This window comes from Dromiciops gliroides, chromosome 1 (genome assembly GCF_019393635.1).
Source record: "Dromiciops gliroides isolate mDroGli1 chromosome 1, mDroGli1.pri, whole genome shotgun sequence".
NCBI classification, from domain to species: Eukaryota; Metazoa; Chordata; class Mammalia; order Microbiotheria; family Microbiotheriidae; genus Dromiciops; species Dromiciops gliroides.
The window spans coordinates 70,119,262-70,143,234 of NC_057861.1; the positions used below are offsets into that span (position 1 = coordinate 70,119,262).

General features: G+C 46.1%; 3 protein-coding genes across 7 annotated transcripts in view; 1 reads left to right on the forward strand and 2 right to left on the reverse strand.

Annotated features, from left to right (window-relative positions):
- Positions 1-184: 184 nt before the first annotated feature.
- IL27RA (interleukin 27 receptor subunit alpha) lies at positions 185-21,138 on the reverse strand. 4 transcript variants are annotated; one of them, XM_043995124.1, is made up of 14 exons: positions 20,941-21,138; positions 18,796-18,937; positions 18,090-18,256; positions 17,837-17,991; positions 7,816-7,972; positions 7,604-7,683; positions 6,689-6,872; positions 6,126-6,302; positions 5,161-5,262; positions 4,899-5,057; positions 4,012-4,137; positions 2,855-2,951; positions 2,569-2,662; positions 185-2,386 (listed from the first exon to the last, which is right to left on the reverse strand). In XM_043995124.1, exons 1-14 carry the CDS (start codon positions 21,074-21,076, stop codon positions 2,195-2,197), a joined length of 1,968 nt encoding a protein of 655 aa, XP_043851059.1. In that variant the 5' UTR covers positions 21,077-21,138; the 3' UTR covers positions 185-2,194. The 4 variants fall into 4 exon arrangements, with proteins under 4 accessions (XP_043851059.1, XP_043851051.1, XP_043851075.1 ...); XM_043995132.1 differs by having other exon boundaries at positions 2,248-2,386; positions 2,855-2,946; XM_043995116.1 differs by having other exon boundaries at positions 7,604-7,972.
- LOC122736688 (cytochrome c-like) lies at positions 10,475-10,795 on the forward strand. Its single transcript, XM_043979078.1, has one exon. It carries the CDS (start codon positions 10,475-10,477, stop codon positions 10,793-10,795), a length of 321 nt encoding a protein of 106 aa, XP_043835013.1.
- A 251-nt stretch (positions 21,139-21,389) lies between the features above and the next one.
- The window catches only part of RLN3 (relaxin 3), a 36,513-nt gene continuing 33,929 nt past the window's right edge, over positions 21,390-23,973 (reverse strand). Inside the window, exons 2-3 of one of the 2 annotated variants that reach the window (XM_043995161.1) lie at positions 22,979-23,163; positions 21,390-22,375 (exon numbers count right to left, since the gene is read on the reverse strand). In XM_043995161.1, coding sequence (XP_043851096.1) covers positions 22,095-22,375; positions 22,979-23,141 — 444 coding nt within the window. In that variant the 5' untranslated portion in view covers positions 23,142-23,163 and the 3' untranslated portion in view covers positions 21,390-22,094. Of the gene's footprint in view, positions 22,376-22,978; positions 23,178-23,973 lie in introns of both variants that reach the window. The other variant, XM_043995152.1, reaches the window with a different exon arrangement.

Consider the following 23,973-nt stretch of genomic DNA (forward strand, 5'->3'; position numbering starts at 1 on the left):
GCCATCAAGGTGCACTGAGAGTGGAAGTCCTCCTCCATCCCTACTTGTGAAACTAAGTGGAGAGTAAGGGTAAATAAATAGCTAGCACTTCATCTAACAAATAGCCAGCATTTATTCCTATAGCAAGTTGAGGTTTGTGAAGCACTTTACAGGTGTGATCTCATTTGATTCTCACAACCCCACGAGGTAGGTGCTATTATTATCCTTACTTTTACCCACAAGGCAACTGAGGCAAAGGGAGATGGATCCAGTGATTTGCCCGTGGTTAACACAGCTAGGAAGGGGCTTAGATAGGATTTGAACTCAGGCTTTCCTGACTTTAGGTCCACCATGCCACCTGGTGCCTGGGGACCTGGAAGGGAGCATCCCTTCTTCCTGAGGTCTTAGTTTCCCTCAATCCAATTCCAAACCCATTTATTAAGCAGCCTTGTGAGGAAGAAAGAGCATTGGATTTAGAATCAAAAGAACCACATTAATATCCCAGCCCTGGGGGCAGCTAGGTGGTACAGTGGATAAAGCACCACTCCTGGATTCAGGAGGACCTGAGTTCAAATCCAGCCTCAGACACTTGACACTCACTAGCTGTGTGACCCTGGGCAAGTCACTTAACCCTCATTGCTCCCCACGAAAAAAGGTAGGAGGAAGACAGTGGGAATATGTGTTTCAGATATGAATGGTGAGCTTTATGTAGGCCATTGGGCACTGGGTTGGGGAAGGTGTCCAAGTGATATGAAATGAGGAGGGGAGAAGAGGCAGTCCTGACTAGGAATCTCTTCTATATCATCTCTGAGAAGGAGTCATTAAATGTCTTTGGAGATCCCTATTGAGCATCAATATGCTTCTCTGAAGCTGCTCATTTCGCTTCTAGATAACTGATTGTTAGGAAGTTTTTTCCTGACATCTGAGCTGAAATCTGCCTCTCCACAACCTTCTCCCATTGCACCAACCTCTGTCCTCTGGAGCCAAATCAGAACAAGTCTGATCCCTTCTCCACGTAACTGCCTTTCAAATGCTTGAAGACCCCAATACCTGCAGAGGGGTTCTGGCACCAGTGCAACTAGAAAGCTTATTGGTAAATATTCAGCATGAACATCTGCACCCCAGAAATGAGCAAATGCTACAAATCAGGGATTGATTTGTTGTCTTGTTGATTTCTAGTCTTAAGAAATGATGGAGAAATGTCAATAATTCAGATTAAACATGAGTTGTAGCACAAAAAGGGGGGTGTCTCTAGGTGGCGCAGTGGATTCATGAGGACCTCAGTTCAAATGCAGCCTCTTGACACTTGACACTTGACACTCACTAGCTGTGTGACCCTAGGCAAGTCACTTAACCCTCATTGCCCCACCAAAAAAAAAAAAAAGGTAGGAGGAAGACAGTGGGAATGTGTGTTTCAGATATGGATGGTGAACACTTTATGTAGGCCATTGGGCACTGGGTTGGTGGGGAGACAGAAGGGGAGGGTGGGAAGCAAAGCTAGAGAGCTGGGAAGAGATGGTAGGGCCTTGAACACCAGGAGGAAGGGTTTGGAGTTGGTCCCATAGGCATTGGGGAGGTTATGCAAGATTTGGGGGGCAGGGGAGAGACTTAACTGGCTCCCTGTTCATAAATGTGGGTGGAATGAATGAGAAGTGGAGGACACAAGAGAGACACAGCTTTAGTGGCAGGGAGCTCAGGTGTTGGTTGAGGTCCCCTGCTCCTAATGAGAGGCACTGACTGGCCCTCTGCACTTGTGTTTCCTAATTTTGATGGGGAAGGGAATTGGGTTGTTTGGCCTCTGAGGTTCCTTGCAGCCCTAAACTCTCCGACCCAACTGTAGGAAGTCATGTGCTCTTCTCCCCAGGTCCTCAAGATGATCAGAGGAATGTGACAGGATCTTCCCAAGGTTCTTCTCGAAGAGCAGAAAGGGGCTGGCTGGGGTGGGGAATGGGAGGGTGGGGCAGGGTGAGGTTGAGTCCCAGCCTCCGTTCTGCCTGGCTGTGTGGTCTTGGGCAAATCTCCTGGCCCCCTTGGTCTCCATTTCTGGGAGATGGGAGGTGGAGTAGATGGCGATTTCTAAGCCCCTTCCAGGTCTGATGGTCTATGCTTTGGAGACTTGGTCCTCCCCAAATCAGGGGCAATGCCTTGATCCTGAGCTTGGCTCCTCTACATCATGGATCCACCCCCTGGGTAGAGTTTCATTGTCCAGGACTCCTCAGGTGGAGGTCTGTGGTCTGGGCAGGGTCAGGAGGCCCAGCTCTTCAGGTGTGGGCAGGAAGTGTTTCTCATATCCAGAGTCGAGTGGGGTGGGAGCCTCTGGAGGCTGGGGGGCTGGGGACATTGGAGTCTCCACTTCTTCCACCTCTAGAAAAAGGGCATCCTTGGGAGGTGGAGCCTGGGGAAGCTCCTAGGGAAGGTCAGTGAAGAGGGAGGTCTTAGTTTCTCCCTCTTCCGGCCAACTGGCCATTCCTCCCCTTCCCCTCTTGGGGCCCAACCTGTGACACAAAGAGCTTGGTAGGTCAGAGAGGGAGAATTCCAATTCCAAGTTTATGGACCAGGAAGTCGGGCTCGTGGGTCCCCTCTGCTCACCTCTCCCCAAGGCTGAATGCTCTTGCTATTGGAGGGATCAGGGATCCTTTCAGAGACCCAATGGGGCAGAAGCTTGTGACAGAGCTGGAGGCAGCTGATTCAGGCCAGGGAAGGAAGGTCAATGACACAGTTAAGGTGGTGACATGAAGGCATCTAGGCTCTCCACCCCAGGACACACTGTCCTCTCTGAAAGCCAGAATTGCTCTGTCCCAGGGGCCAAGCCACACCTTTTCTCCCCTCCCCTCTGGGAGTTCTGACCAGCCCCCCAGACATCCAGGGCCCTCACCGCTTGGAGAATGCCAAACCCAGGCAGCAGCTCAGCAATAATATGCCACAGAGCAGCAGGACGATCAGCAGCACTTTCCATCTTTCCAAATTCTTCTCTGGGAGCAGAAAAAGCCAGGGATCAGATATCAGGGCACAAGGAAATGTGCTGCCTAGCAGGCTCCCCTAACCATCCCCCCAAAAAAACACTTGTGCTCTCTCTCTCTCTCTCTCTCTCTCTCTCTCTCTCTCTCTCTCTCTCTCTCTCTCTTTGCAGGGCAATGAGGGTTAAGTGACTTGTCCAGGGTCACACAGCTAGTGTCAAGTGTCTGAGGTCGAATTTTAACTCAGGTCCTCCTGAATCCAGGGCCAGTACTTTATCCACTGCACCACCTAGCTGCCCCCTCTCACTGTCTCTCTGTCTCTCTGTCTCTGTCTCTGTCTTTCTCTGTGTCTCTCTCTCTTTCTGTCTCTGTCTTTGTCTCTGTCTCTGTCTTTCTGTCTTTCTCTGTCTCTGCTTCTGTCTGTCTCTGTCTCTCTCCCTTTCTCTCACCAAAAAGGTCAGGGAAATAGGCTTCTTCTTGCTGATGCTGCCCACCTATATACCAACCTCCACCCCCAGTATTTCCAAGGTTCCTATAGCATCCTGACTCCCCACCAAAACCAGGTATTCCACCATCCAACAGCTGTTCCTTTTAGACCCTAATCCTCTCCTGAGAGCTAGGATTTATCATTCACCATCATCACCTGTCATTAGTTATCCCTTCTAAATTGCAACTTTCCCCAGCAGTTTCGATATATCACAGGTCAGCATAAGAAATTAAGTAGGAAATTTGGGAGAGTTCTGCAGAAGCCACAGATGACATGCAGAGCCCAGCAGATGATACAGAAAATGTTTAGAAACTCAGAAATGTTTAAAATATTGTAGCCTATGACCAAATATTTAGCCCAAATTTTACAATAAGGTACTATAAATACCCCATAAAAGTAAATGAAAAAAATCAGACTTCTTCTCTGGTACAAAGGGAGGGCCAAAACATTTTTACATAGATTTTCCAGATCACAGGGACACTGCACCCTTAACCCCCACCTTGTGGAGGGGAAAAGTGTAGCTCCCAAAGCCAACCACCCCTTCCTCCTCCCAACAGGACCTGGGTCTCCTGTCTCCAGCATACCCACCAGGGAGGAAGAGTCGGAGCATCTGGCCGGGCTGTCCAGGGCCAGCAATGGTGGATGCTATCACCCACATCTTATAGTATCCTCCAGGCAGGTCCCATAAGGTCACATTTAGGGAATCAGCACTCACTAGATGGATACAGAGGATGTGGACAGAGTTGTCAGTGAGGGGAGTGAAGGGGACCAAAAAGGATAAGATAGGGTCATTCTAGGCAGGCTTCTTGGAGGAAGCAGGCTCTGGGCCAGCTTCAGAAGCAGGAACAATGGAAAGAGCACGATGCCAGGTGCCAGGAAAGCTGAGCTTTAGTTCTGTGGCCTTGGGCTAATCTCTGCCCCTTCTCTGGCCTTCTCAGTTTTTCATCTATGAAATGAAAGAATTGAACTACAATCTCTCAAGCCCCATCCAGATCCAAATGTTATGTTCCTAAATTACTTGTGTGACCCTGGGCAAAATCCCTTCTTATGGGCCTCAGTGTCCTTATCTGTAAAATGAGATGAGATGCAGGTAATCTCTCTCTCTCTCTCTCTCTCTCTCTCTCTCTCTGGGTGGGGCAGTAAGGGTTAAGTGACTTGCACAGGGTCACACAGCTAGTAAGTGTCAAGTGTCTGAGGTCAAATTTGAATTCAGGTCCTCCTGAATCCAGGGCTAGTGCTTTATCTACTTCACCACCTAGCTGCTCCGGATACAGGTAATCTCTTGAGGGCCCTTCAAAAATGGTGTGATTCTATGAGCAACACAATGATGGGTAAGGAGAAGTCCCTGGGTGGCAGGGCCCAGCATTAACCCCAGTAGACTGACTAGTGAGAGTCTACAAAGTCTTCCTAGAGAAGGTGGAATTTGAGCCTGGATTAGGGGCCGATGCTGGGGAGACGAAGGTGTAGAGGGTTACCATTCAGAAGGGTGGGGGACCCTGAGTCTCGCTGCACATACAGGGTATAGTGTGTGAAGTGTCCCCCACGTTTTTCTCTGGGGAGCTCATCCCACGCTACGGTCAGTGCCCCACTGGCAGCATTGGGTATCTGTCGCAGAGCTGGCCCCTCTGGGGGTGCTGGGTGGGGAAGAGTAAACATCAGAGGCCTTGCTTTGCATCTCCTTCCCCACGACCCACATGCCACCACACCTCCTCCTCTGCCCCATGCCGGTTCCTTTACCTATCTCCTGACTGTATCCGTAGACTGGAGAGGCGAAGGCCAAGCCCGCCAGAGAGACACTACTCATGGTCACACGGTACAGAACTCCTTTCTCGAAGTTTCCTTGGAAGAGAGGGAGGAAGCACTGATCCAGAAAGACCACAGGAGAAGCCCACTCTACTCTTTTCTGCCCCACTTCAATGCCTGCTTTCGCCCTCCTATCACATCTTTTATTCTTCATCCTTTTTGTCCATGAGCGCTTCTTTTCCCGGGCTCTCCAGAACCACCTAATCTCAAAGTTGTAAAGGACCCTGAAAGACACTGAGAACACTCCCACCTCCAACTAAGCCCACATTTCCCACCACATCCTTTCCAAATGGTCAGTTATCAGGCCTAGAAGACTTATAAATGAAAGAGGACCCATTGCCCTCAGAGATAGCTCACTCTTGGACAACTCTCACCAGGAGGAAGTTTTTCCTAATATTAAGCCTGCATCTGCAACCTCCACCAACCACCATGAAAGCCCTTCGAATGTGTAAAGACAGCTATTGGTCATTAACCTACTCCCACCTCCCTCACAAGTCTTCTCATCTCCAAGTTCAGCATCCCCAAGCTGATTTTATGATTTGATCCAGAGTCTTTTTACCATCCTGGTTGAACTATTCTGGACATGTTGGATCCTGTCAAATGTCCTTCCTAAAATATGGGGACCAGAACTGAACATACTATTGGAGATGAGGTTTGATCAGGGCAGAAGATAGTGGGATTATCACCCCTTTATTCTGAACCAAGGTGATTCTCAATGCAGAGTTTTTGTATTTCATGACTAACTCATTTTGAGCTTGTAGTCCACTGAGGACCCTGGCTCTTTTTTAAAAAACAAAACAAAACACTCCTAACTCATGTTTTCACCATGACACAGATTTTCCTGTCCATTTGTCCATCAGTCTGTAGAACTCTTTGGCCTGATTGGTTAATCAATTTACCTCTTAGCAAAGTTCTGTTACTCCCATTTGGCAGACAGGTCCAGTTAAGATTGTTGAAAGACTTCTCTTCTTTGTAGGGGATCCACTCCACTACAAACTCCTGTGGCTCTGGTACCCATGTGACCAACATCCCCTGATTTCCCATGCTCTTCACTTGGACCCCCTTAGGAGCGGTACCTGGGGACAAGTGTGAACCAGAAGGCTTGGTGCCCCATCTACCAGTACAGTAGAGGAGTCAGAGCCCATTCTACCTCTTCCCTGTCCCCAAGTCCTATTCCCCCTCCATTACATTCCCCCCTCACCCATTGAGTCCCTCCTTCCTATCTGCTGTTTCTGCTTGGCCTTTTCTCCCAGATCACAGAATCTCAGAGATGGAAAGCACTTCCACATTCATCCATTTCAATCTGTATCTTAACAAGGATGCCCTCATTGGTCAGTAGGTAGAAGACTACCAGTGATGGGCAACTCACTTCTTCCAGAAGTAATACCTCCTACTCTGGGATAGCCAGGATGGCCTCACCAGCCCTCCCTGATACTTCTTGGAGAAGCTCACAATCCCTTACCTGAACAGGCCAGGGATAGGTTGGATGTATGTTCCTGGCCAGTACTATTAAAGACCGCTACTGATGCCCACTCTGCACCTTTGGGAATGTCGGCACTGCAGCAGGGGAAGACCTTAGGGTGCAGGCCTTTACCTGAGACCTGGAATACCACCTTATAGCTGAACCCTGATTCAGGTATGAGGTCCTAAGCCAGGAAGAGAAGTGATTAATGTGATATGATGAAGACCAACATTCATTTGATATAATATCTACAATATATGTATTAAAGTTCCTGCTGTGTATGAAGGCCTGAGCTTGGTGTCAGGCTCTTTGAAAGAATGGGATTCAAAGTTTCACTTAGATTGCTGGACTTGAAGTCAGGAGGCCTGTGCCAAGGTCTTGATTCTGCCATTAATGCTGGCCCATCCTAGGCTGGTCACCTCCCCTCTCTTGGTTACCTCATTTCCTTGCAGGATTGTTAGAAGAAAGGGGATTTTACAATCCATTAATGTGCTAAGACAAGGGTTCCTACCCTCCTGGAGCTCATAGTCTAGAAAAAGGCCATTCCCATATATTAGAACATTCGAATCTTTTACAGTTGCAAGTATGGTTTCCCACCTTGTACAGAGGAAGACATTGAGGACCAGGGAGGGGAAGAGTCTCTCTCAAAGTCACATAGCTACTAAGGAGCAGGAATAAATGACTTAAGCCCAGGTCCTTGACCATCAAGTCCAGCCCTCTTTCCTTTATATCATGCTGCCCCAGTTGGGACACATTCCTCTGGAAATTGAACCCAAGTTCCTTCTTTCCCAGACTCTATGGATTTATCTTCCCCTTCCCACCCCATCTGGCATGCCCAAGCTACAGCTACCTCTGGGCTGGAGTGGGGAGGGGCCCAGGAATACCCTCCAGGAATGCCCACAGACCCCAGGTCACCTTCCATAGCAACTTGTAGTCCCCTTCTTGGGAGCTGCAGGGCGACCTAAAGACCCACACATCCACGTGGCCAGTTGGGGCTAAACAGAAGCACAAGGAGAGAGCAGGGTGGGGTGAGGGACTTCTCCAGTTGCTGGGAAGGGGAGGGAAGTTCATGGAAGCATGCAAGCACCCAGGACTTGGGCCTCGCAGCCCTAAGAGAAGGGACTTACCAACTGAGAGGCTTTGGAATTTCAGGGTGGTGCTCCAGTCACTCCAAAAGCCCACTTTGCTTTGCAGCTGACATCGAGAGGACACCTCATAAACTGTGGCTAGCTCTAAGCCTGGAAGCTCCAGAGAGGGTGAAGTTAATAAATCTCTAGGCTCCACCTAAGGGAGAGATGAGGAGTGGTCATATCCCCCATAGGCGAGAAATAGCTCCCATAGGTCATGTAATAACCTCCATGGACCCAGTATTATTACGTGTAATGACTCTCATAGGACATACAATATCCCCCAGCGTCTGTATAATAATCTCAATGGGCCCATGTACTGTATGATAAGTCCATGGAAAACCATATGAAGTGATACAGAATGAAGACAGCCTTGTGGCATTTGATTGTGATGGAGTACTATTGGAATACTCCTGGAAATGACAAGGGGGGTGATTTCAGAAATGAACTGATGAAAGGTGAAGTGAGAAGAACCTCGAGATCATCGTGCATGGCAGTGTTATAATGATGACCAACTGTGAAAGACTTGGCTACTCTAATCAATACAATGATCCAAGATAATTCCAAAGAATTCATGATGCAAAAATGCTCTCTACCTCCAGAGAGAGAGAGTCGATGAACTCTGAGTACAAACCTAAGTATAAATTTCTCTTTATTTTTCTTGCTTTCTTCCCCATCATAACTAATATGGAAATTTGTTTTGCATGTTTTCACAGGTTTAGTTGGTTTTCATTTTGCTTGCCTTCTCAGTGCATGGGGGAGGAGGCGGGAGAGAGAGAGAATCTGGAACTCAAAATTTAAAGAAAAAAGACTTAAAAATAAGTAAATAATAAAATAAAATAATTTTTTAAAAGAATGGAAACAAACCAAACCAATATAGTAATAATAACTACTGCCATTTATATTGTGTTTTAAGGTTTGTAAAGTACTTTAGATACTGCCCAGGCAGCTCATTTCATTTCTCTCAAGATCCTTCATTAATAAAATGAAGGAGGGGGCTGAATAAGGTGACTTCTGAGACCCCTTCCAGCTGTAAGTTCTATGCTCCTGGTGTCTTGTCTGATTTTTTTCTTTTTCTTTTCTTTTCTTTTCTTTTCTTTTCTTTTCTTTCTTTCTTTCTTTTTTTTTTTTTTGTGAGGCAATTGGGGTTAAGTGACTTGCCCCGGGTCACACAGCTAGTAAGTGTTAAGTGTCTGAGGTCGGATTTGAACTCAGGTAGTCCTGAATCCGGGGCTGGTGTTTTATCCACTACGCCATCTAGCTGCCCCTTGATTTTTTTTAAAACAAAGTATTTTATTATTTTCCAGTTACATGTAAGGATAGTTTTGAACATTTGTTTTCATAGGATTTTTAGTTCCGAATTTTTTTCTTCCCTCCTCTCCAAGACAGAAAGCAATATGATATAGGTTATATATGTACAATCACATTAAACATATTTATACATTAGTCATATTGTGAGAGAAGAATCAGAGCAAAAGGGAAAAACCTCAAAAAAGAAGGAAAAAAACAGCCCAAAAGTAGAAACAGTATGGTTCAATCTGCACTCATAATCCACGGTTCTGGGGGCAGCTAGGTGGCGCAGTGGATAAAGCACCAGCCCTGGATTCAGGACTACCTGAGTTCAAATCCAGCTGCAGACACTTGACACTTACTAGTTGTGTGACCCTGGGCAAGTCACTTAACCCTCATTGCCCTGCAAAAAACCCCAAAAAACAAAAAACAAAAACATAATACACAGTTCTTTTTTTCTGGATGTTGAGAACATTTTCTGTCATGAATTCTTTGAAATTGTTTTGGATTGTTGCACTTCTGAGAAGACACAAGTCTATCACCATTGTTCATCACACAATGCTGCTATTACTGTGTACAATGTTCTCCTGGTTCTGCTCCTCTCAGTCAGCATCAGTTCATGTAAGTCCTTCCAGGTTTCTCTGAACTCCTCCTGCTCATCATTTCTTACAATAGTATTCCATTACATTCATATACCACAACATGTTCAGCCATTCCCCAGTTGATGGACTACCCTTCTATTTCCAATTCTTTGCCACCACAAAGAGAGCTGCTATAAATATTTTTATACATGTGGGTCCTTTTCCCTCTTCTATGATCTCTTTGGGATACAGCCCTTGTCTTATTCTTGCCCAACATTACAGGCATCATCATATCCTTATTTTTAGAGATAAGGAAACTGAGGCTCAGAGAGGTTATCCATGATCACACAACTAATAAGTGTCAGAGTTAAGATTTGAACCCGGGGCAGCTAGATGGTGTAGTGGATAGAGCACCGGCCCTGGATTCAGGAGTACCTGAGTTCAAATCTGGCCTCAGACACTTAACACTTACTAGCTGTATGGCCCTGGGCAAGTCACTTAACCCCAATTGCCTTACTAAAAAAAAAAAAAAGATTTGAACCCAAGTTGCTCTTGACCCCAAGTCCAGTGATAACCACACAGCCCCTTCACATGGATCAAAACAATGAAATTAAAACAAAAACAGTAACAACATCCATCCTAAATAAATCACCAAAATGTTCAAAAAGAGTAGGATGATTTGACGACTGTCACATTAAAGATAAGATGCATGGCAGATGAAACACGAGTTGGGCCGGCAGAGAGTGAGCAAGTTAGCATGTATGGATTTGGGTTGAGCTGACTTGACCATGGGGGATATTGAGAATGGTAAAAAGATTTTTGTGCAGAAGTATGTCCAGTGCCACGCTGTTGAGAAGGGGGGCAAGCACAAGACCAGACCCGTTCTGAGCGGGCTCTTTGGCCACGAGACTGGTCAGTCTCCCAGATTCTCTTACACAGATGCCAACAAAAACAAAGGTATCACCTGGGGAGAGGATATATTGATGGAATACTTGGAAAACCCCAAGAAGTATATCCCTGGAACAAAAATGATCTTCATGGGCACTGAGAAGAAAGCAGAGAGGGCTGACTTGATAGCATACCTTAAAAAGGCTACCAATGAGGAATAGTTGTCTGCTACCTTATTTATTCTAAAAAGATGTCTCTCATGATGAGATTTCTTTCCTTTCCTTTTTTTTTTTTACACATAATATAACAACCCTATTTCAATTGGTTTCATTAACCTAAAATTTTTTATCATGAACGGCTGTTTAAAAATTTTTGTTCATCATGATAGAAGAGAATCTCCAAATCCAGGGGAAAAAAAAAGAACTGCGGAGTATAGATGCTGAATGAACCATACTATTTCTTTTGTTTTGGGTGCTGTTGTTTTTCTATTTTGAGGTTTTTCCTCATTGCTCTGATTTTTCTCTCATAACATGACTAAGGCAAAAATATGTTTAATGTTATATATATATACATAAAACCTATATCAGATTACCTGCTATCTAGGGCAGGGGGGAGGGAGTAGAGGGAGGGAGAAAAATCTGAAATTGGAAAGCTTGTATAAACAAAAGTTGAGAACTATCTTTACATGTAACGGGGAAAAAAATAAAATACTTTATTAAAAAAAAAGAAAAAAATTTTTGTTCAGCAGTCCTAATAAAGGAATTATGTAGATTAAAAAAGATAATATGGGGACAGCTAGGTGGGGCAGTGGATAGAGCACCGGCCCTGGAGTCAGGAGGAACTGAGTTCAAATCCGGCCTTAGACACTTAACACTTACCAGCTGTGTGACCCTGGGCAAGTCACTTAACCCCAATTGCCTCACTAAAAAAAAAAAAAAGATAATATGCACATCTTTTGTTTTGGGATTAACAGTTGAGAAATAACAGAAGGTGCTCAAATTGGTCATGGACTCAGGGTCCAAGGTGCTGTGATGAAATAATGGGATTTAGCAGATACTCAAAGACCCACCTGGAGATTAATCTATACTGATTGAATCAAGTGAGAATGATTGACTGCTGATTAAGCCTACTTCAAGTTAATTGGATTGTAATCACACCTGGCTATCCCTTAAGAAGGTATTGTTCTCAGAAACTAGACTGTGAACTCAACTTGAGAACATCTTCAAAGCCAATGGATTTGGATGATGCCAACCAATCACCTTGAAGCAGTGTGTAAGGACCTACTCTGTTCCAGAGCTATAAAAAATCTTCCACAAACAGCTTGCTGGTGGGTTCCTGATTAAAGCAGGCTCGTGGAGGACTTCAGGAAGAACCCAACCAGGCTGGAACTCTAGGCTAGACTGGAGCTGAAGCTTCTGATTTAAGGCGACCACAATTTAGATTTTAAACATCACAGTGCTTGACCTGGTTCCTGGGTAGCCTGAGCCCCTGCAGGCTGCCAGGTAGACCCTGAGGTGGCACAGTAGGGAGCAGCTAAGTGACACAACACAGATAGAACACTGGCCCTGGAATAAGGAGGACCTGAGTTCAAATCCTACCTCAGACACTTACTAGCTATGTGATCCTAGGCAAGTCACTAACCTTGATTGCCTAATCATACCTCTTGTGGTAAAAAATATGAAAGTTTTTTAACAGTCGGTTAGGATAACTGAAAGACGCCAGTTTTTGAAGGACCACCCTTTTGGGGAGGAGACGAACAGTCCGTCTGCTGCGCACGTCAGACTGCGGTGCACTCGACTTCCGGGGTGGAGAGAATGGAAGTGGGGCTTTTGGCCGGCTCGGCACGGTCTCTCTCTCCAAAGGTGACCTTTAGGTTTGGGTGAGTTTTTATAAGGAATATAGACTAAGCTTAGACTTAAGACGATTTGTATTGTGTTTCTACTTTCCTATCCTTCTAATCAACATCACCTTGTGACTACCATAACAATAAAAGGTCTATCTAGAAAACCAAAAGCTTCTTCCATTTACTAGTCTGGGAGATAAATTAAGGGAAAGGTTAAGTAGGGGAGATTTATGATCTAATATCCAATTTTTAATCTCACAGTTTGGCGACCACGAAGGGATCAAAAAAAAATCTGTTTAGGGCTAAAATTCTAGCTAAACTGTCTAAACTATTTAATGAGTGGTCGCCAATAAATTATAAGCTTTAGCAAGAGTTAGACTCTTAAGCATTTATTAAGGAGAATAAGAATTTTGGTAAAGAGAGAGAAAGGCCTAGATTCCTATCTATTAGAGCGAGAGCACATTTCTAGCTCCGCTCTCCACCAGAGTCCAAAAAGAAAGAGTGCAAGGCTGAGCGCCAGTCTCTTCCTTCCTCCTCCCACTAGCCCGCGTCACTTCCTTTTCCAAAGAAAAGACTCCTGGTCTTGCCCTCAAAGACCTTCGCTTCATGGGTGGAACTCTTCTACAGTAAGTCTCCAGCAGGTGGCGTCATTCCAATCGTTACACTCTGATAAATCTCATTGACTATGATACTGCCATTACACAAAGCTTTTGTTCTTACTTACATATTTGTATACTAGTGGTAACAGCAGAGTAGCCAGAGACAGCCTGGATTCAAGTGCTGCCTATGATACATATTGGCTTTGTGACCTTGAGAAAGTTCCTTAACATGTTGGCACACTAGGCAACTCTCTAAGACTATAAATTGCTTAGTAGCTGGTGATCTGCATTGATAGAGAGAATTTCCTCACTGGGAGATCCTTACAACAATGAAATCTGCCAATTTTAAAATCTCTCTTATCATAAACATATGGTACATAGGTTGTTGTTGTTCAGTCATGTCCGACTTTTTGTGACTCCATTCGAGGTTTTTTGGGCAGAGATCCAGGAGTGGTTTGCCATTTCCTTCTCCAGTTCATCTACAGATGAGGAAACTGAGGCAAACAAGGTGAAGTGACTTGCCCAGGGGTACACAGTGTAAGAAAATAATGGGCTTTGCCAATGCCCAAAGGCCCCAGCTCGAGGGGATTGATTTGGATTGATTGGATTGACTGAGATTGACAATTGAAGCCACACCTGCCTGGCCCTCAGGAGGGTGTGTTCTCAGAGACTGACCTCAACACTGGACCACCCTCAAGTCCAGTGAACCCATGGACTTGGGTGATGCTAGCCAATTAGCTTGAAGCAGTGTGGAAGGACCACCTCTCCTTGGGATGCAGAGGGAGTTTCCACACTCAGTTCATCTCTCAAACAGGCTGGTGGTGGAGAAAATGAGGAAGAACCAAGAGAGGCTGAAACTCTAGGCTAGATAGGCCTTTTCTTAACTTTCTGACCCAGGTGTTCTCTTTTACTAATACCTGGTATGCTTTAATAAATGCTTAATGCCCCAAACTGGTGCTAAAGCTTCTAATTTATAAGTAACCCTAGCTAATTTTCCCTACACTTGGGACAGGAATAAGGCGACCACATAGGAGATTTTAAACATCACAACAGCTAATAAGTGTCTGAGGCCAGATTTGAAGTCCTGAAGATAAGTCTTCCTGACTCCAAACCCAGCACTCTAACCACTGCACCACCTAGCGGTTCCATAATACATACACATACATTTAAATACTACTATTTTCAATTAAAGTTACAATGGATTTTAAAATTAATAGTAGCCTTCACAAGCCACATAACAAATCCCACTGGGCTTTGTAATAATCCACATAGGCCGTGGAATAACTTCCATGTGCCATGCAATAATCACCATGAGGCCATGTAATGAGCAGAAGCTCAGAATCTCTGGATTGGAAGGGAACTTTGAGGTCATCCAGTCCAACCTATCCTTGAACAAGAATGCTCTCTACCACATACTGGCTAAGTCCAGCCTTTGCTAAAATGCCTTTAGGGATGGTGACCTCACTACCTCCCAAGGTGGTCAGCCATGCAGGCAATAATCATTTATTGAATGTTTACTCTGTGCTAAGTGCTGGGGATACAAAAAGAGTCAAAAGACAATTCCTGTCCTCAAGAAGTACACAATCTGGGGCAGCTAGGTGGCGCAGTGGATAGAGCACTGGCCCTGGAGTCAGGAGGACCTGAGTTCAAATCCGGCCTCAGACACTTAACACTTACTAGCTGGGTGACCCTGGGCAAGTCACTTAACCCCAATTGCCTCACTAAAAAAAAAACAAACAAAAGAAGTACACAATCTAATGGTGGGGTGGCGGGGTGTGACAACATGTAAACAACTATGCAAAAATCAACTCTATGCAGGATAAATAGGAAATGATCCACAGATATAGTACCTGCCTCCAACAGGGAATTAACAACACTAGAATTAAGAGACATTTGGGGAAAGCTTCTTGTAGAGGTGGGCTTTTAATTGGGACTTGAAGGATGCCTGGGAAGTCAGGAGTCAGAGATGAGGAGTGAGATCATCCAGGCATGTGGGACAGCAAGAGAAAATGCCCAGAGCCAAGAGTTAGAATGTCTTATTCATGGAGAAACAAGGAGGTAGACTTGAATCACATCTTTGTCTGGTTCTAATTGTTAGGAAATTCTTCTCTATAGTGAACATGCTATATACTTCTCCACAACTCCACACCCCATCTCACCTCATTTCTCCTAGTTATAGTCTCTGGGACCCAATGAATTAAGTCCAATCACTTCCACATGAGTATATCCTTCACATGCTGTAAGACAGCTATCATTCTTCCTAGGTATCTTGTCTTGTATCTATGATTGCCCTTACAATCACCTCCCTCCCATCAACTCTCTCTTTTTTTTTGGGGGGGGGGGTTTTGAGGCAATTGGGGTTAAGTGACTTGCCCAGGGTCACACAGCTAGTAAGTGTTAAGTGTCTGAGGCCGGATTTGAACTCAGGTCCTCCTGACTCCAGGGCTGGTACTCTAACCACTGTGCCACCTAGCTGCCCCAACTCTAAGGCTTTGGAATTATTTTCTAGTCTATCCCACATCTCTCTCCTGATCACAGACATGTGGGCTTGACTTATTCTGGGTTCTGATCATGTCACCCCCTCCCTTTACTCCTTAAACACCAGTGGTTTTCAAACCCTTTCATAACCTTGCCCTCTCCTACCTTTCCAGTCTTCTTATGCTTTTCATACTCTTCAGTCCTGTGACACTGGCCTCCTGGTTCCTAGCATTTTCTCTGGCTGTCCCCATGCCTGGAACATTCTCCCTCCTCTACTCTGACTACTGACCTCCCTGGCTTTCTTTAAGTCCCAACTGGTATCCCCTCTTTTACTGGAAGCTTTCCCCAACCCCTCTTAATTCTAATGCCTTCCATCTGTTAATTATTTCCTATTTATCCTTTATATGGCAGCTAGTGGGACAGCTGATAAAGTGCTGGTCCTAGAATCAGGATGACTCCTCTCAAATCTGGCCTGTTATTTACTAGCTGTGTGACCCTGGGCAAATCACTTAACCCTGTTTATCTCAGTTTCCTCATCTCTAAAATGAGCTGGAGAAAGAAATGAAAAACTATTCCAGTATCTTTGCCAAGAAAAGCCCAAATGGGGTTACAAAGAGTCAGACACAATTGAACAACATTTATATAGCTTGCTTTGTATATATTAGTTTGTACACTGTTTCACCCACTAGATTGTAAGTTCCTGATATAGATTGAACACAGACTGAAGCATGCTATTTTTTACTTTATTTCTTTCATTTTTTTCTTTTATTTGAGTTTTCTTGTACTAAGTGACTAATATGAAAATGTTTTATATAATTGCACATGTATAACCTATATCTGATTGCTTACAGCCTCAGGGAGGGAGGAGGGGAGGAAATAAAGGAGGGATAGAATTTGGAACTCAAAACTTTAAATAAAAATGTTTATTATTTTAAAAAATAGGGGGGAAAAGATTGTAAGCTCCTCGAGGGCAGACACTGTCCTTTGTCTCTTTTTGTATCCCCAGAATTTAGCATAGTGCCTGATACATAGGAGGAGTTTAATAAATGTTCATTGATTGACTGATTGACATAGTGACATGTGGCTATCAGTTAATCCTATCCAGAGCCTGCTTATAAAGGAAGTAGCATGGTACAGTATAAAGAGAACCCAGAAGCTTTGGGTTCAAAATTTAGGTCCTGCCATGCACTGCTTGTGTGACCTTGGGAAAATCATTTCCCTTCCCCTGTGCCTCAGTTTCCTCAGCTGTAAAATGGAGCTAATGATAATAGTACCTACCTCCTAGAGCCTCTAGGAGGATTGAATGAGTAAATATTTGTAAAGTAATATATGTAAAGTGATTGGCAAACATGTGGGAAAGCTGGTGCCATTATGAACTGATCCAACCATTCTGAAGAACAATTTGGAACTATACCCAAAGGGCTATACAACTGTGAATACCCTTTGATTCAGCAAGATCACTGCTAAGTTTATATCCCAAAGACATACCAAAAAGAGAAAAAAAACCTACTGGCACAAAAATATTTATAGCAGCTCTTCAAAGGAAGACCCATCAATGGGGGAATGGCCAAACAAACTGTGGTATGTGATTGTAATAGAATATTATTGTGCTTTAAGAAATAAGCAGGCTAATTTGAGAAAGTCCTAGAAAGACTTATATGAACTGATGTATAGTGAAGTGAACAGAACCAGGAGAACGTTGTGCATAGAAACAGCAATATTGTTTGATGAAGAATTGTGAATGACAACTATTCTCAGCAATACAATGATCCAAGACAATCCCAAAGGACTAATGATGAAACAGACCATTCACCTCCAAAGAAAGGGAAGATATTGACTGAACACAGACTGAAACATGCTATTTTTCCACTTTCATTTTTTTCTTTCTTTTATTCCAGTTTTCTTAGACAAAATGACTAATATAGTAATGTTTTACACAATTGCATAACCTATATCTGTTTATCACCTTAGGGAGGGGGAAGGGGAAGGAAGGAAGGAGGGATAGAATTTGGAATTCAAAACTTTAAATAAAAATGTTTATTATAAAAAAAACCCGATATTTTAAATTTTAAAAAAAAAGTGATTTGCTGGGGCAGCTTGGTGGTGCAGTGGATAAAGCACTGGCCCTGGATTAAGGAGGGCCTGAGTTCAAATTGGACCTCAGACACTTGACACTTACTAGCTGTGTGACCCTGGGCAAGTCACTTAACCCTCAATGCCCTGCAAAAAAAAGTGATTTGCAAACCTTAAAATGCTATCTAAATCCTAGTTATTATCATTATTACTATTATCTGGAACATCAAACCCCAATGGCCTTCAGAAGTCTGGGATACTCGACTCACCTGCTGCCATACTGAAGCAGAGGCATCCCGGAAGCGGAGCTGACACTTGAATTTCTCATGGGGAGGCCAGGCAGGGGCAGCCAGCTTCACACTGACCACTGTAGGGTCTTCAGAGAACTCTACTTTATGGGGTAGTTTTGGTGGCTCAGGTTTCACTGTGGGAGAGAAAAGAGTAATATGCCTGTGAGCCCCAGGGACCCCTAAGCTGCCACTCTCCAGACAGGCACCCCCCTTCTCCCACTCTCTGGGGTACCTATGTAATCCAGATTCAAGCTGAGCGGCTCTGAATCTCCAGGCTGGGAAGTGTCATTTTGGCTCAGCCATACAAGGTACTGGTCGGAGTGGGTGAGATGCTCTCGTTGCACAGTGACCCAACCCTGACCTCTAGGCACTGAGACATTTTGAGTCCTGTTAGGGTGGCTGGTGAGGGAGAAAACAGAAAGACCACGGAGGAGGCAGGGCACAGGAACCTAGAAGTATTCTAGAGCAGGAGAGGATAGCCATCCTCTCATCTGACACATGAGGGTGCTGAGGCCCAGAAAAGTTACAGGACTGGAAATTGAAAGCAAGAAGGGGCCTCAGAGGCTGTCTACTCAAACCTCTTCATTTTACAGACAGGAAATTGAAGACCAAGGAGATTAAGTGATTTCTCCAAGATCCCATTTCATAAGCATCAAAGGCAGGATTTGAACCCAAGTCCTTCCACTCCCAAGCCAAGGTTTTTTCTAATGTACCACATCCCTCTTCATTAAAGCACAAATTTGGTCACGTGGAGAAAATTGTCTTGCAACCTGAGCAGGCCTGTTTGGGGTGCCAGGTGCTGAGTCTTCTTCCCAGCTTGAAGAGGAAGTACAAGGGGGGACCCCAAAGCTACCATTTATCTGATGTTTCCATTTTTTCAAGTCCATTCCCCCCCTCCCCCCTGGGTGTTGGAGGAAGGGGTGTCACGTTTTACTCACTACTTTAAGCTCTGATAGTAGAAGTTGTAAGAAATGCCAGGGTCCAAACTGGGTCCCCAGGTGCAGTTCATGTCCCCCTTGGGTCCCACATAGTAGCACTGGAGTTGAGCAGAGGGCAGGGATCCCTGGTCATTGTGCCACCCTGTTGCAGCAAACCCACACAGAGAGACCTTGTCACATTATTCTCCTGCTCCACAAACCTGTGGCTCCCTATTGTATCCGTAGCCAAGCTCAATCACTGCTGCTTCACATTCGAGGCCACTCCACATGTGCCACCACCCTGCCCTTTCCAGCCTCAGCTCCTTCGGTACCCTTCTACTTGCTTTCCACTCCCCTCTTTCCACTTACCACTCTCCCGGCTCATGTAGTCCCCTATGCCTAGGGTATTCTCTCTCCCCCTCTTTATCTGCTTAACTCCCTGAGTCTTTTAAAGCTCAACTCAGGGATGTCAGACCTGGAAGGGATTACTGGATCCAATGCCCTCATTTCACCGAGAAGGAGACCAAAGACCAGAGAGGGCTCAAGCCCAGCAGCTGTTCAGTGGCAGGGATGGGTGGGACCCTAACTCGTCTATTTTTGAACTCTTTTCTAGAGACCCTGATGACCTCTCCTTTCCTCCTGGAAGCCCCTGACTCCTTTGGTTTGACTCAATAATGGCTTTCTGGGTTCACATCTTCATTTCTACCTCTCTCATCATGTTATTGTGAAGAGTATAGAGCCTCAGGAAGTACCTAATTATAGTGCTCTGAGCTTGGCAAAGCACTTTCTGTGTGACTCTCATCTCCCTTTTACAGAGGATGAAACTGAGTCAGAGAGGTCAGAGGACTTACAAGTGAGAAGGGACATTTTATATAGTTTGCTAAAGTTCACAAAGCACTCATATACATTCTCTCATGGGAGGTAGAGACTATAGGTATTACCTATACATCTCAGAGGTTAAGAAGAAACTGTTATGAGCCCCTGGATACCCCAAAAGTTTTTTGGGGTAAATCAAAAGAACCTTCTCCTTGAGAAACTAAACCAAAGACTAGATACACCTAAAGAGATAAGCGGCACAGGATCAGGACTGAGTTAACTCCAGACCACCACCCTTCATTCCAGTCTCCCCTACCCCTGGGGAGATAGGATTAGGTGTGGCTGCTGCCTTTGTGGCATGAGGGGGAGAGAGATGGCTTCAGAGATCAGAGATCGGGAGCCATCCCTCACCCAACTTCCCCCAGCCACCACCAGTGGGGGATGGTCCTCCCCCAATAAGGAAACTTTACACAGTTAGATGATCACCCCCATCAGACCACCACCATTGGTCCTCTACAAAAGTATCTGCCTGTCTCCTGCTCAGGGAGAAAGGTATCTTAGAGAACCACGCCTCTGTGCCATGCCTTCTCCCCACGAGAAGTCCAAGGATTTCTCTTGGTTTCCTTTCCCTAGCACCTAAATAAACTATTATTTTATTCTAATCAGATTTGTGTGCAAGAGGGTGGAATTCTTTAAAGAGGAATTCCCAAGAACCCCTACCCCAAACCCCCACTAATTTCTCCATAACAAAACCGAGGTTCAGAGAGGTCCAGTGATTTGCTCATGGTCCCCACTGCTAGTGAGGACGTATCTGAGCCAGGATTCCAATTCAGCTTTCAACTGACTACAAGTTTCCATTTTTTTTTACACTAGACATGTGCCTGTGTCACCCCCCCCACCACCACCACCCCACTAGTAGTATTCTCCATGAATGCTCTGGCTGTGTTTTATCAAAATGTCCTAGCTTACCCAATGACCAGCACAAGCTCCATACACAACCAGTTTAATAAATATCATTTGAATGACCAACTTCCAGCTTCTGCCACACCAGGGGCTGGGGCCTTACTTGGGGGCCTCCCAGCACTCCCTTCTCTCTCTCCTCAAGTTGTGCATATTTCATCCTCAGCTCTCGAACATCCTGTGGGGCCCCCAGGGAGTTAGCTGCCCAGCGGCTGGGGGAGGGGAAGGGGGGAGGGGAAGGAGGGAGGGAGTAAAAAGAGAAGGCAGGAAGGATCCCACCCAGCACCTGCCTGAGCCTCAGCGGAAGGTGAGGGCCCCCTCCCTCCAGGGCCACCAGAGTGGGCTGAGCAGCCCAGGGCACAGAAAACTGTAGAGCTGTTCATCACTCACCCTCAGGGACGTCCAAAGATCTCACTGGCAAAGTCAGCAACAGCCACAGCATTAGCAGCAGCTTTGGTGGTAGTGGCTGCCGTGGAAACAGAGTGAAGCTGGTGCCTGGAGTCCAGTGAAACCTAAGTGTGTCCATGGCGGTCTCTACCCAGCTCCGGCTGCTCCCTCCAGCTGACCCCGGACCTAGCTTCCTGCTCTAACTGGTGAGGTAATAACCCCCCCACCCCCACCCCCAGTCTGGGGCAAAGTCCCAGAACGTGGGAGGGAGATGTGCCCCAACCAAAGGGCCTATAGGATGAAAGTTTCTCTTGGGGAAACTGAAGCACAATGGAGGCGTGCCCCTCAGCTGGGGAGAGGCAGAGAAGGGATCCTGGTGGACCACCCACCCCTACAATGACCTAGACACACACACAGAGTCATTCTGAGTTTTATTGAGATGTTGAGAGAACTTGGACCCGGGCCAACCCGCATCCTGAACCCAGGCATCCGGCCTCCTAACCCCAGCCACCCACCCTTTTCCCATCCCCCACAGTGAGAACAGAGTAGCAACTGTCATTTCCCCGTGTGACTGAATGATCCTGGGTGTAGAAAAACGTAGGTATCACTGAACGCAGCATGATGGTGGGTATTCACAGTCACGCATGGGCCAATCCCAGGGCAAACTGTGGAGATACATCTAAGGTCCTGTCGGGCTTCAAATCTATGATCCTATAACTCTTGAGGACGATTTTCCCCCCTGGGCCAGAAATCAGTGATTTAGGAGAATTCTCTCTCACTCTGCCCAATCCACAGCAGATGTCCGGAGGGTGATGGGGTGGGGTTAATTTACGCCCCGTCCATTCCCCCAGACTCCATTCCCCAAACAGGTTCAGAGCAGAGTAAGCTCAAGGGCCAAGCAGAGGAGAGATGCAAAGTTGAAGGAATGATACAGATCTGGAGCTAGGGGGTGAGGGCGAAATTTGGAGAGAAGGATAAGGAGCAGAGAGAAAGGGGAAGGACCTGGAACCTAACAATAGGCCTGGTCTAGCTCTGGAAAATAGAGTGAAGGAAGGACAAAGTCAGGACAAGAGTGACAGGGAAGAGCCAGAGCAGGGCCTCAGAGAGCAGGGGGACCTGGAGTCTAGAACCAGGCAGAGCAGAGACATCTTTAGAGTTTAGCACAGGCTGCTGATCTCAGTCTTGCTGCAGCCCCACTTGCAGCAGTTGCTGGAGACACCTGCCAGAACATCCCGACCACCCCGAAGGAAGCCCTGGCCAGGCCTGGCCTCTGGTTCCGACTCCGGCCGGCTCCTGGCCATCCCGGACCAGCCAGGGCCTCCCACGCTGCTGTAGAAGTCTTCAGGCTCCCTGGACAGGGGCAAGAGAGGGCTAGAGAGCCATTCAATCGAAGTGGTCTCCTGGGACTCACCCCCCAACTCCTCGGCAAAGGCATCCCCTGGAAAACAGAGCAGGACACTGTAGCCTCTCTTAGTCCCTTAACTACCTCAGACTTCCCTCTCTAGAGACTTAGAGATGTTCAGTTTGTGTCTCTCATCTGTGCCCAAGGGACCCTGGGTTTTGAGCTTCATGTCCTTTCTCCCCAGAACAGAACGATGCCTTCCACTTGTCTCTCCACGTCCCCCTACACCCACTGTCTCCCCGAAGAACCCTTAAGTATGAGTGGAATTTGAATGATAAGTTCACATGTCTATGTCTGTTTCCTCATCAATAAAATGAGCTTAAAGTAGACACTAAGATCTCCTCCAGCTCTGAAGCCTCCCATCCAAGAAATCTAAAATCTGGGTTTAAAAGCCTGTCTCTGACCCAGACTGGCCATGTAACCCTGGGTAAATTCCATTTCTGCTTTCTGAGCCTGCATTTCCTCATCTGTGAAATGAGAGGACTATATTAGAGAGCCTCTAAGACCCCTTCCAGCTCTGGACGATGATCCCCGGCTCTCCCTGCCCCAGCCTGAAGCACCCCTTCTCTGCTAGCACCCACAGTAGCTTATTTGGGCTTTGGCTTCATTCTGCGTCCTTGTTGCCTTCCCCCTACTCACCTGCCCTAGCCCGTCTCCATCGAGATCCTCCACAGGTAAAGATGACAGCCCGGATGAACTCTCGGCCACACAGTTTTACGGCATAGGGAGATGTCCGGCCTTCGGCTGCTGGCAGATCCCCCAGCAAAGCCCACAGTACCAGAAGCAGCATGGCCTTGGGCATGGTGGACCACAGGCAATGATTGCTGGGGAGAAACACCTGCCCCGGAGTCAGAGCTTGATGTCCAGTCCAGCTGCCTTTTCCTATCCCTGCTTCTGCCTCCCCATTTATAGACAACTGCTGTAAGATAAGGGATGACCTCCCTTATCTCCTCCAGCTAGCCGCAGGACCAGTGTCCGTCTCCATGACCCCTCCATTCCCAGGGAAGTCACCTGGGTTTAGTGATAACCTTTCCCCAGTGATGGGGGGGGGAGGGGAGAGGCAGATGATCAGGCAGGACGGAGAGGCGGGGGACTGAAGGGGGTATGTGTCACTGTCATTACTGCAGTTGTGGAAATTAACTAGACTTCCAACTTGGAGCTAAGGGGCCTGGATCCTTTGGCTGGCAGAACACCCTCATAGGATTTAGAAACAAAACAGAATCGGGGCAGCCAGGTGGCACAGTGGATAGAGCACCAGCCCTGGAGTCAGGAGGACCTGAGTTCAAATCTGACCTCAGACACTTGACACTTACTAGCTGTGTGACCCTGGGCAAGTCACTTAACCTTGATTGCCTCAAAAAAAAAATTAAAAAAAGAAACAAGACAGAATCTCAGAAACCCTGTAATTTAATCCCCTCATTTCAGATGAAGAAACCAAATCCTAGAAAGGGAAAGTGATTTTAGTTCCATTTGATTCAATGAACAGTAGGCACCTGCCATGGAGAACTCAAGAGTTTCGAGCTGGACATGCAAAGATAAAAATACAAAAGTCTCTTCTCTCAAAAATATTATACTCTACTTACTGAGTGTGTGAGGAGACACAACAAGTAAACAAGTAAATATATTATGAGGAA

Coding starts and splice junctions, on each gene's coding strand:
- LOC122736688 (XM_043979078.1), top strand. CDS start 10,475: ATGGGGGATATTGAGAATGGTAAAAAGATTTTTGTGCAGAAGTATGTC.
- IL27RA (XM_043995116.1), bottom strand. CDS start 21,076: ATGGACACACTTAGGTTTCACTGGACTCCAGGCACCAGCTTCACTCTG. Junction 18,257..18,795: donor TACTATCAGAGCTTAAAGTA/GTGAGTAAAACG, acceptor CTCCCTCACCAG/CCACCCTAACAGGACTCAAA. Junction 2,952..4,011: donor GCTCCGACTCTTCCTCCCTG/GTGGGTATGCTG, acceptor TTCTGCTCCCAG/AGAAGAATTTGGAAAGATGG.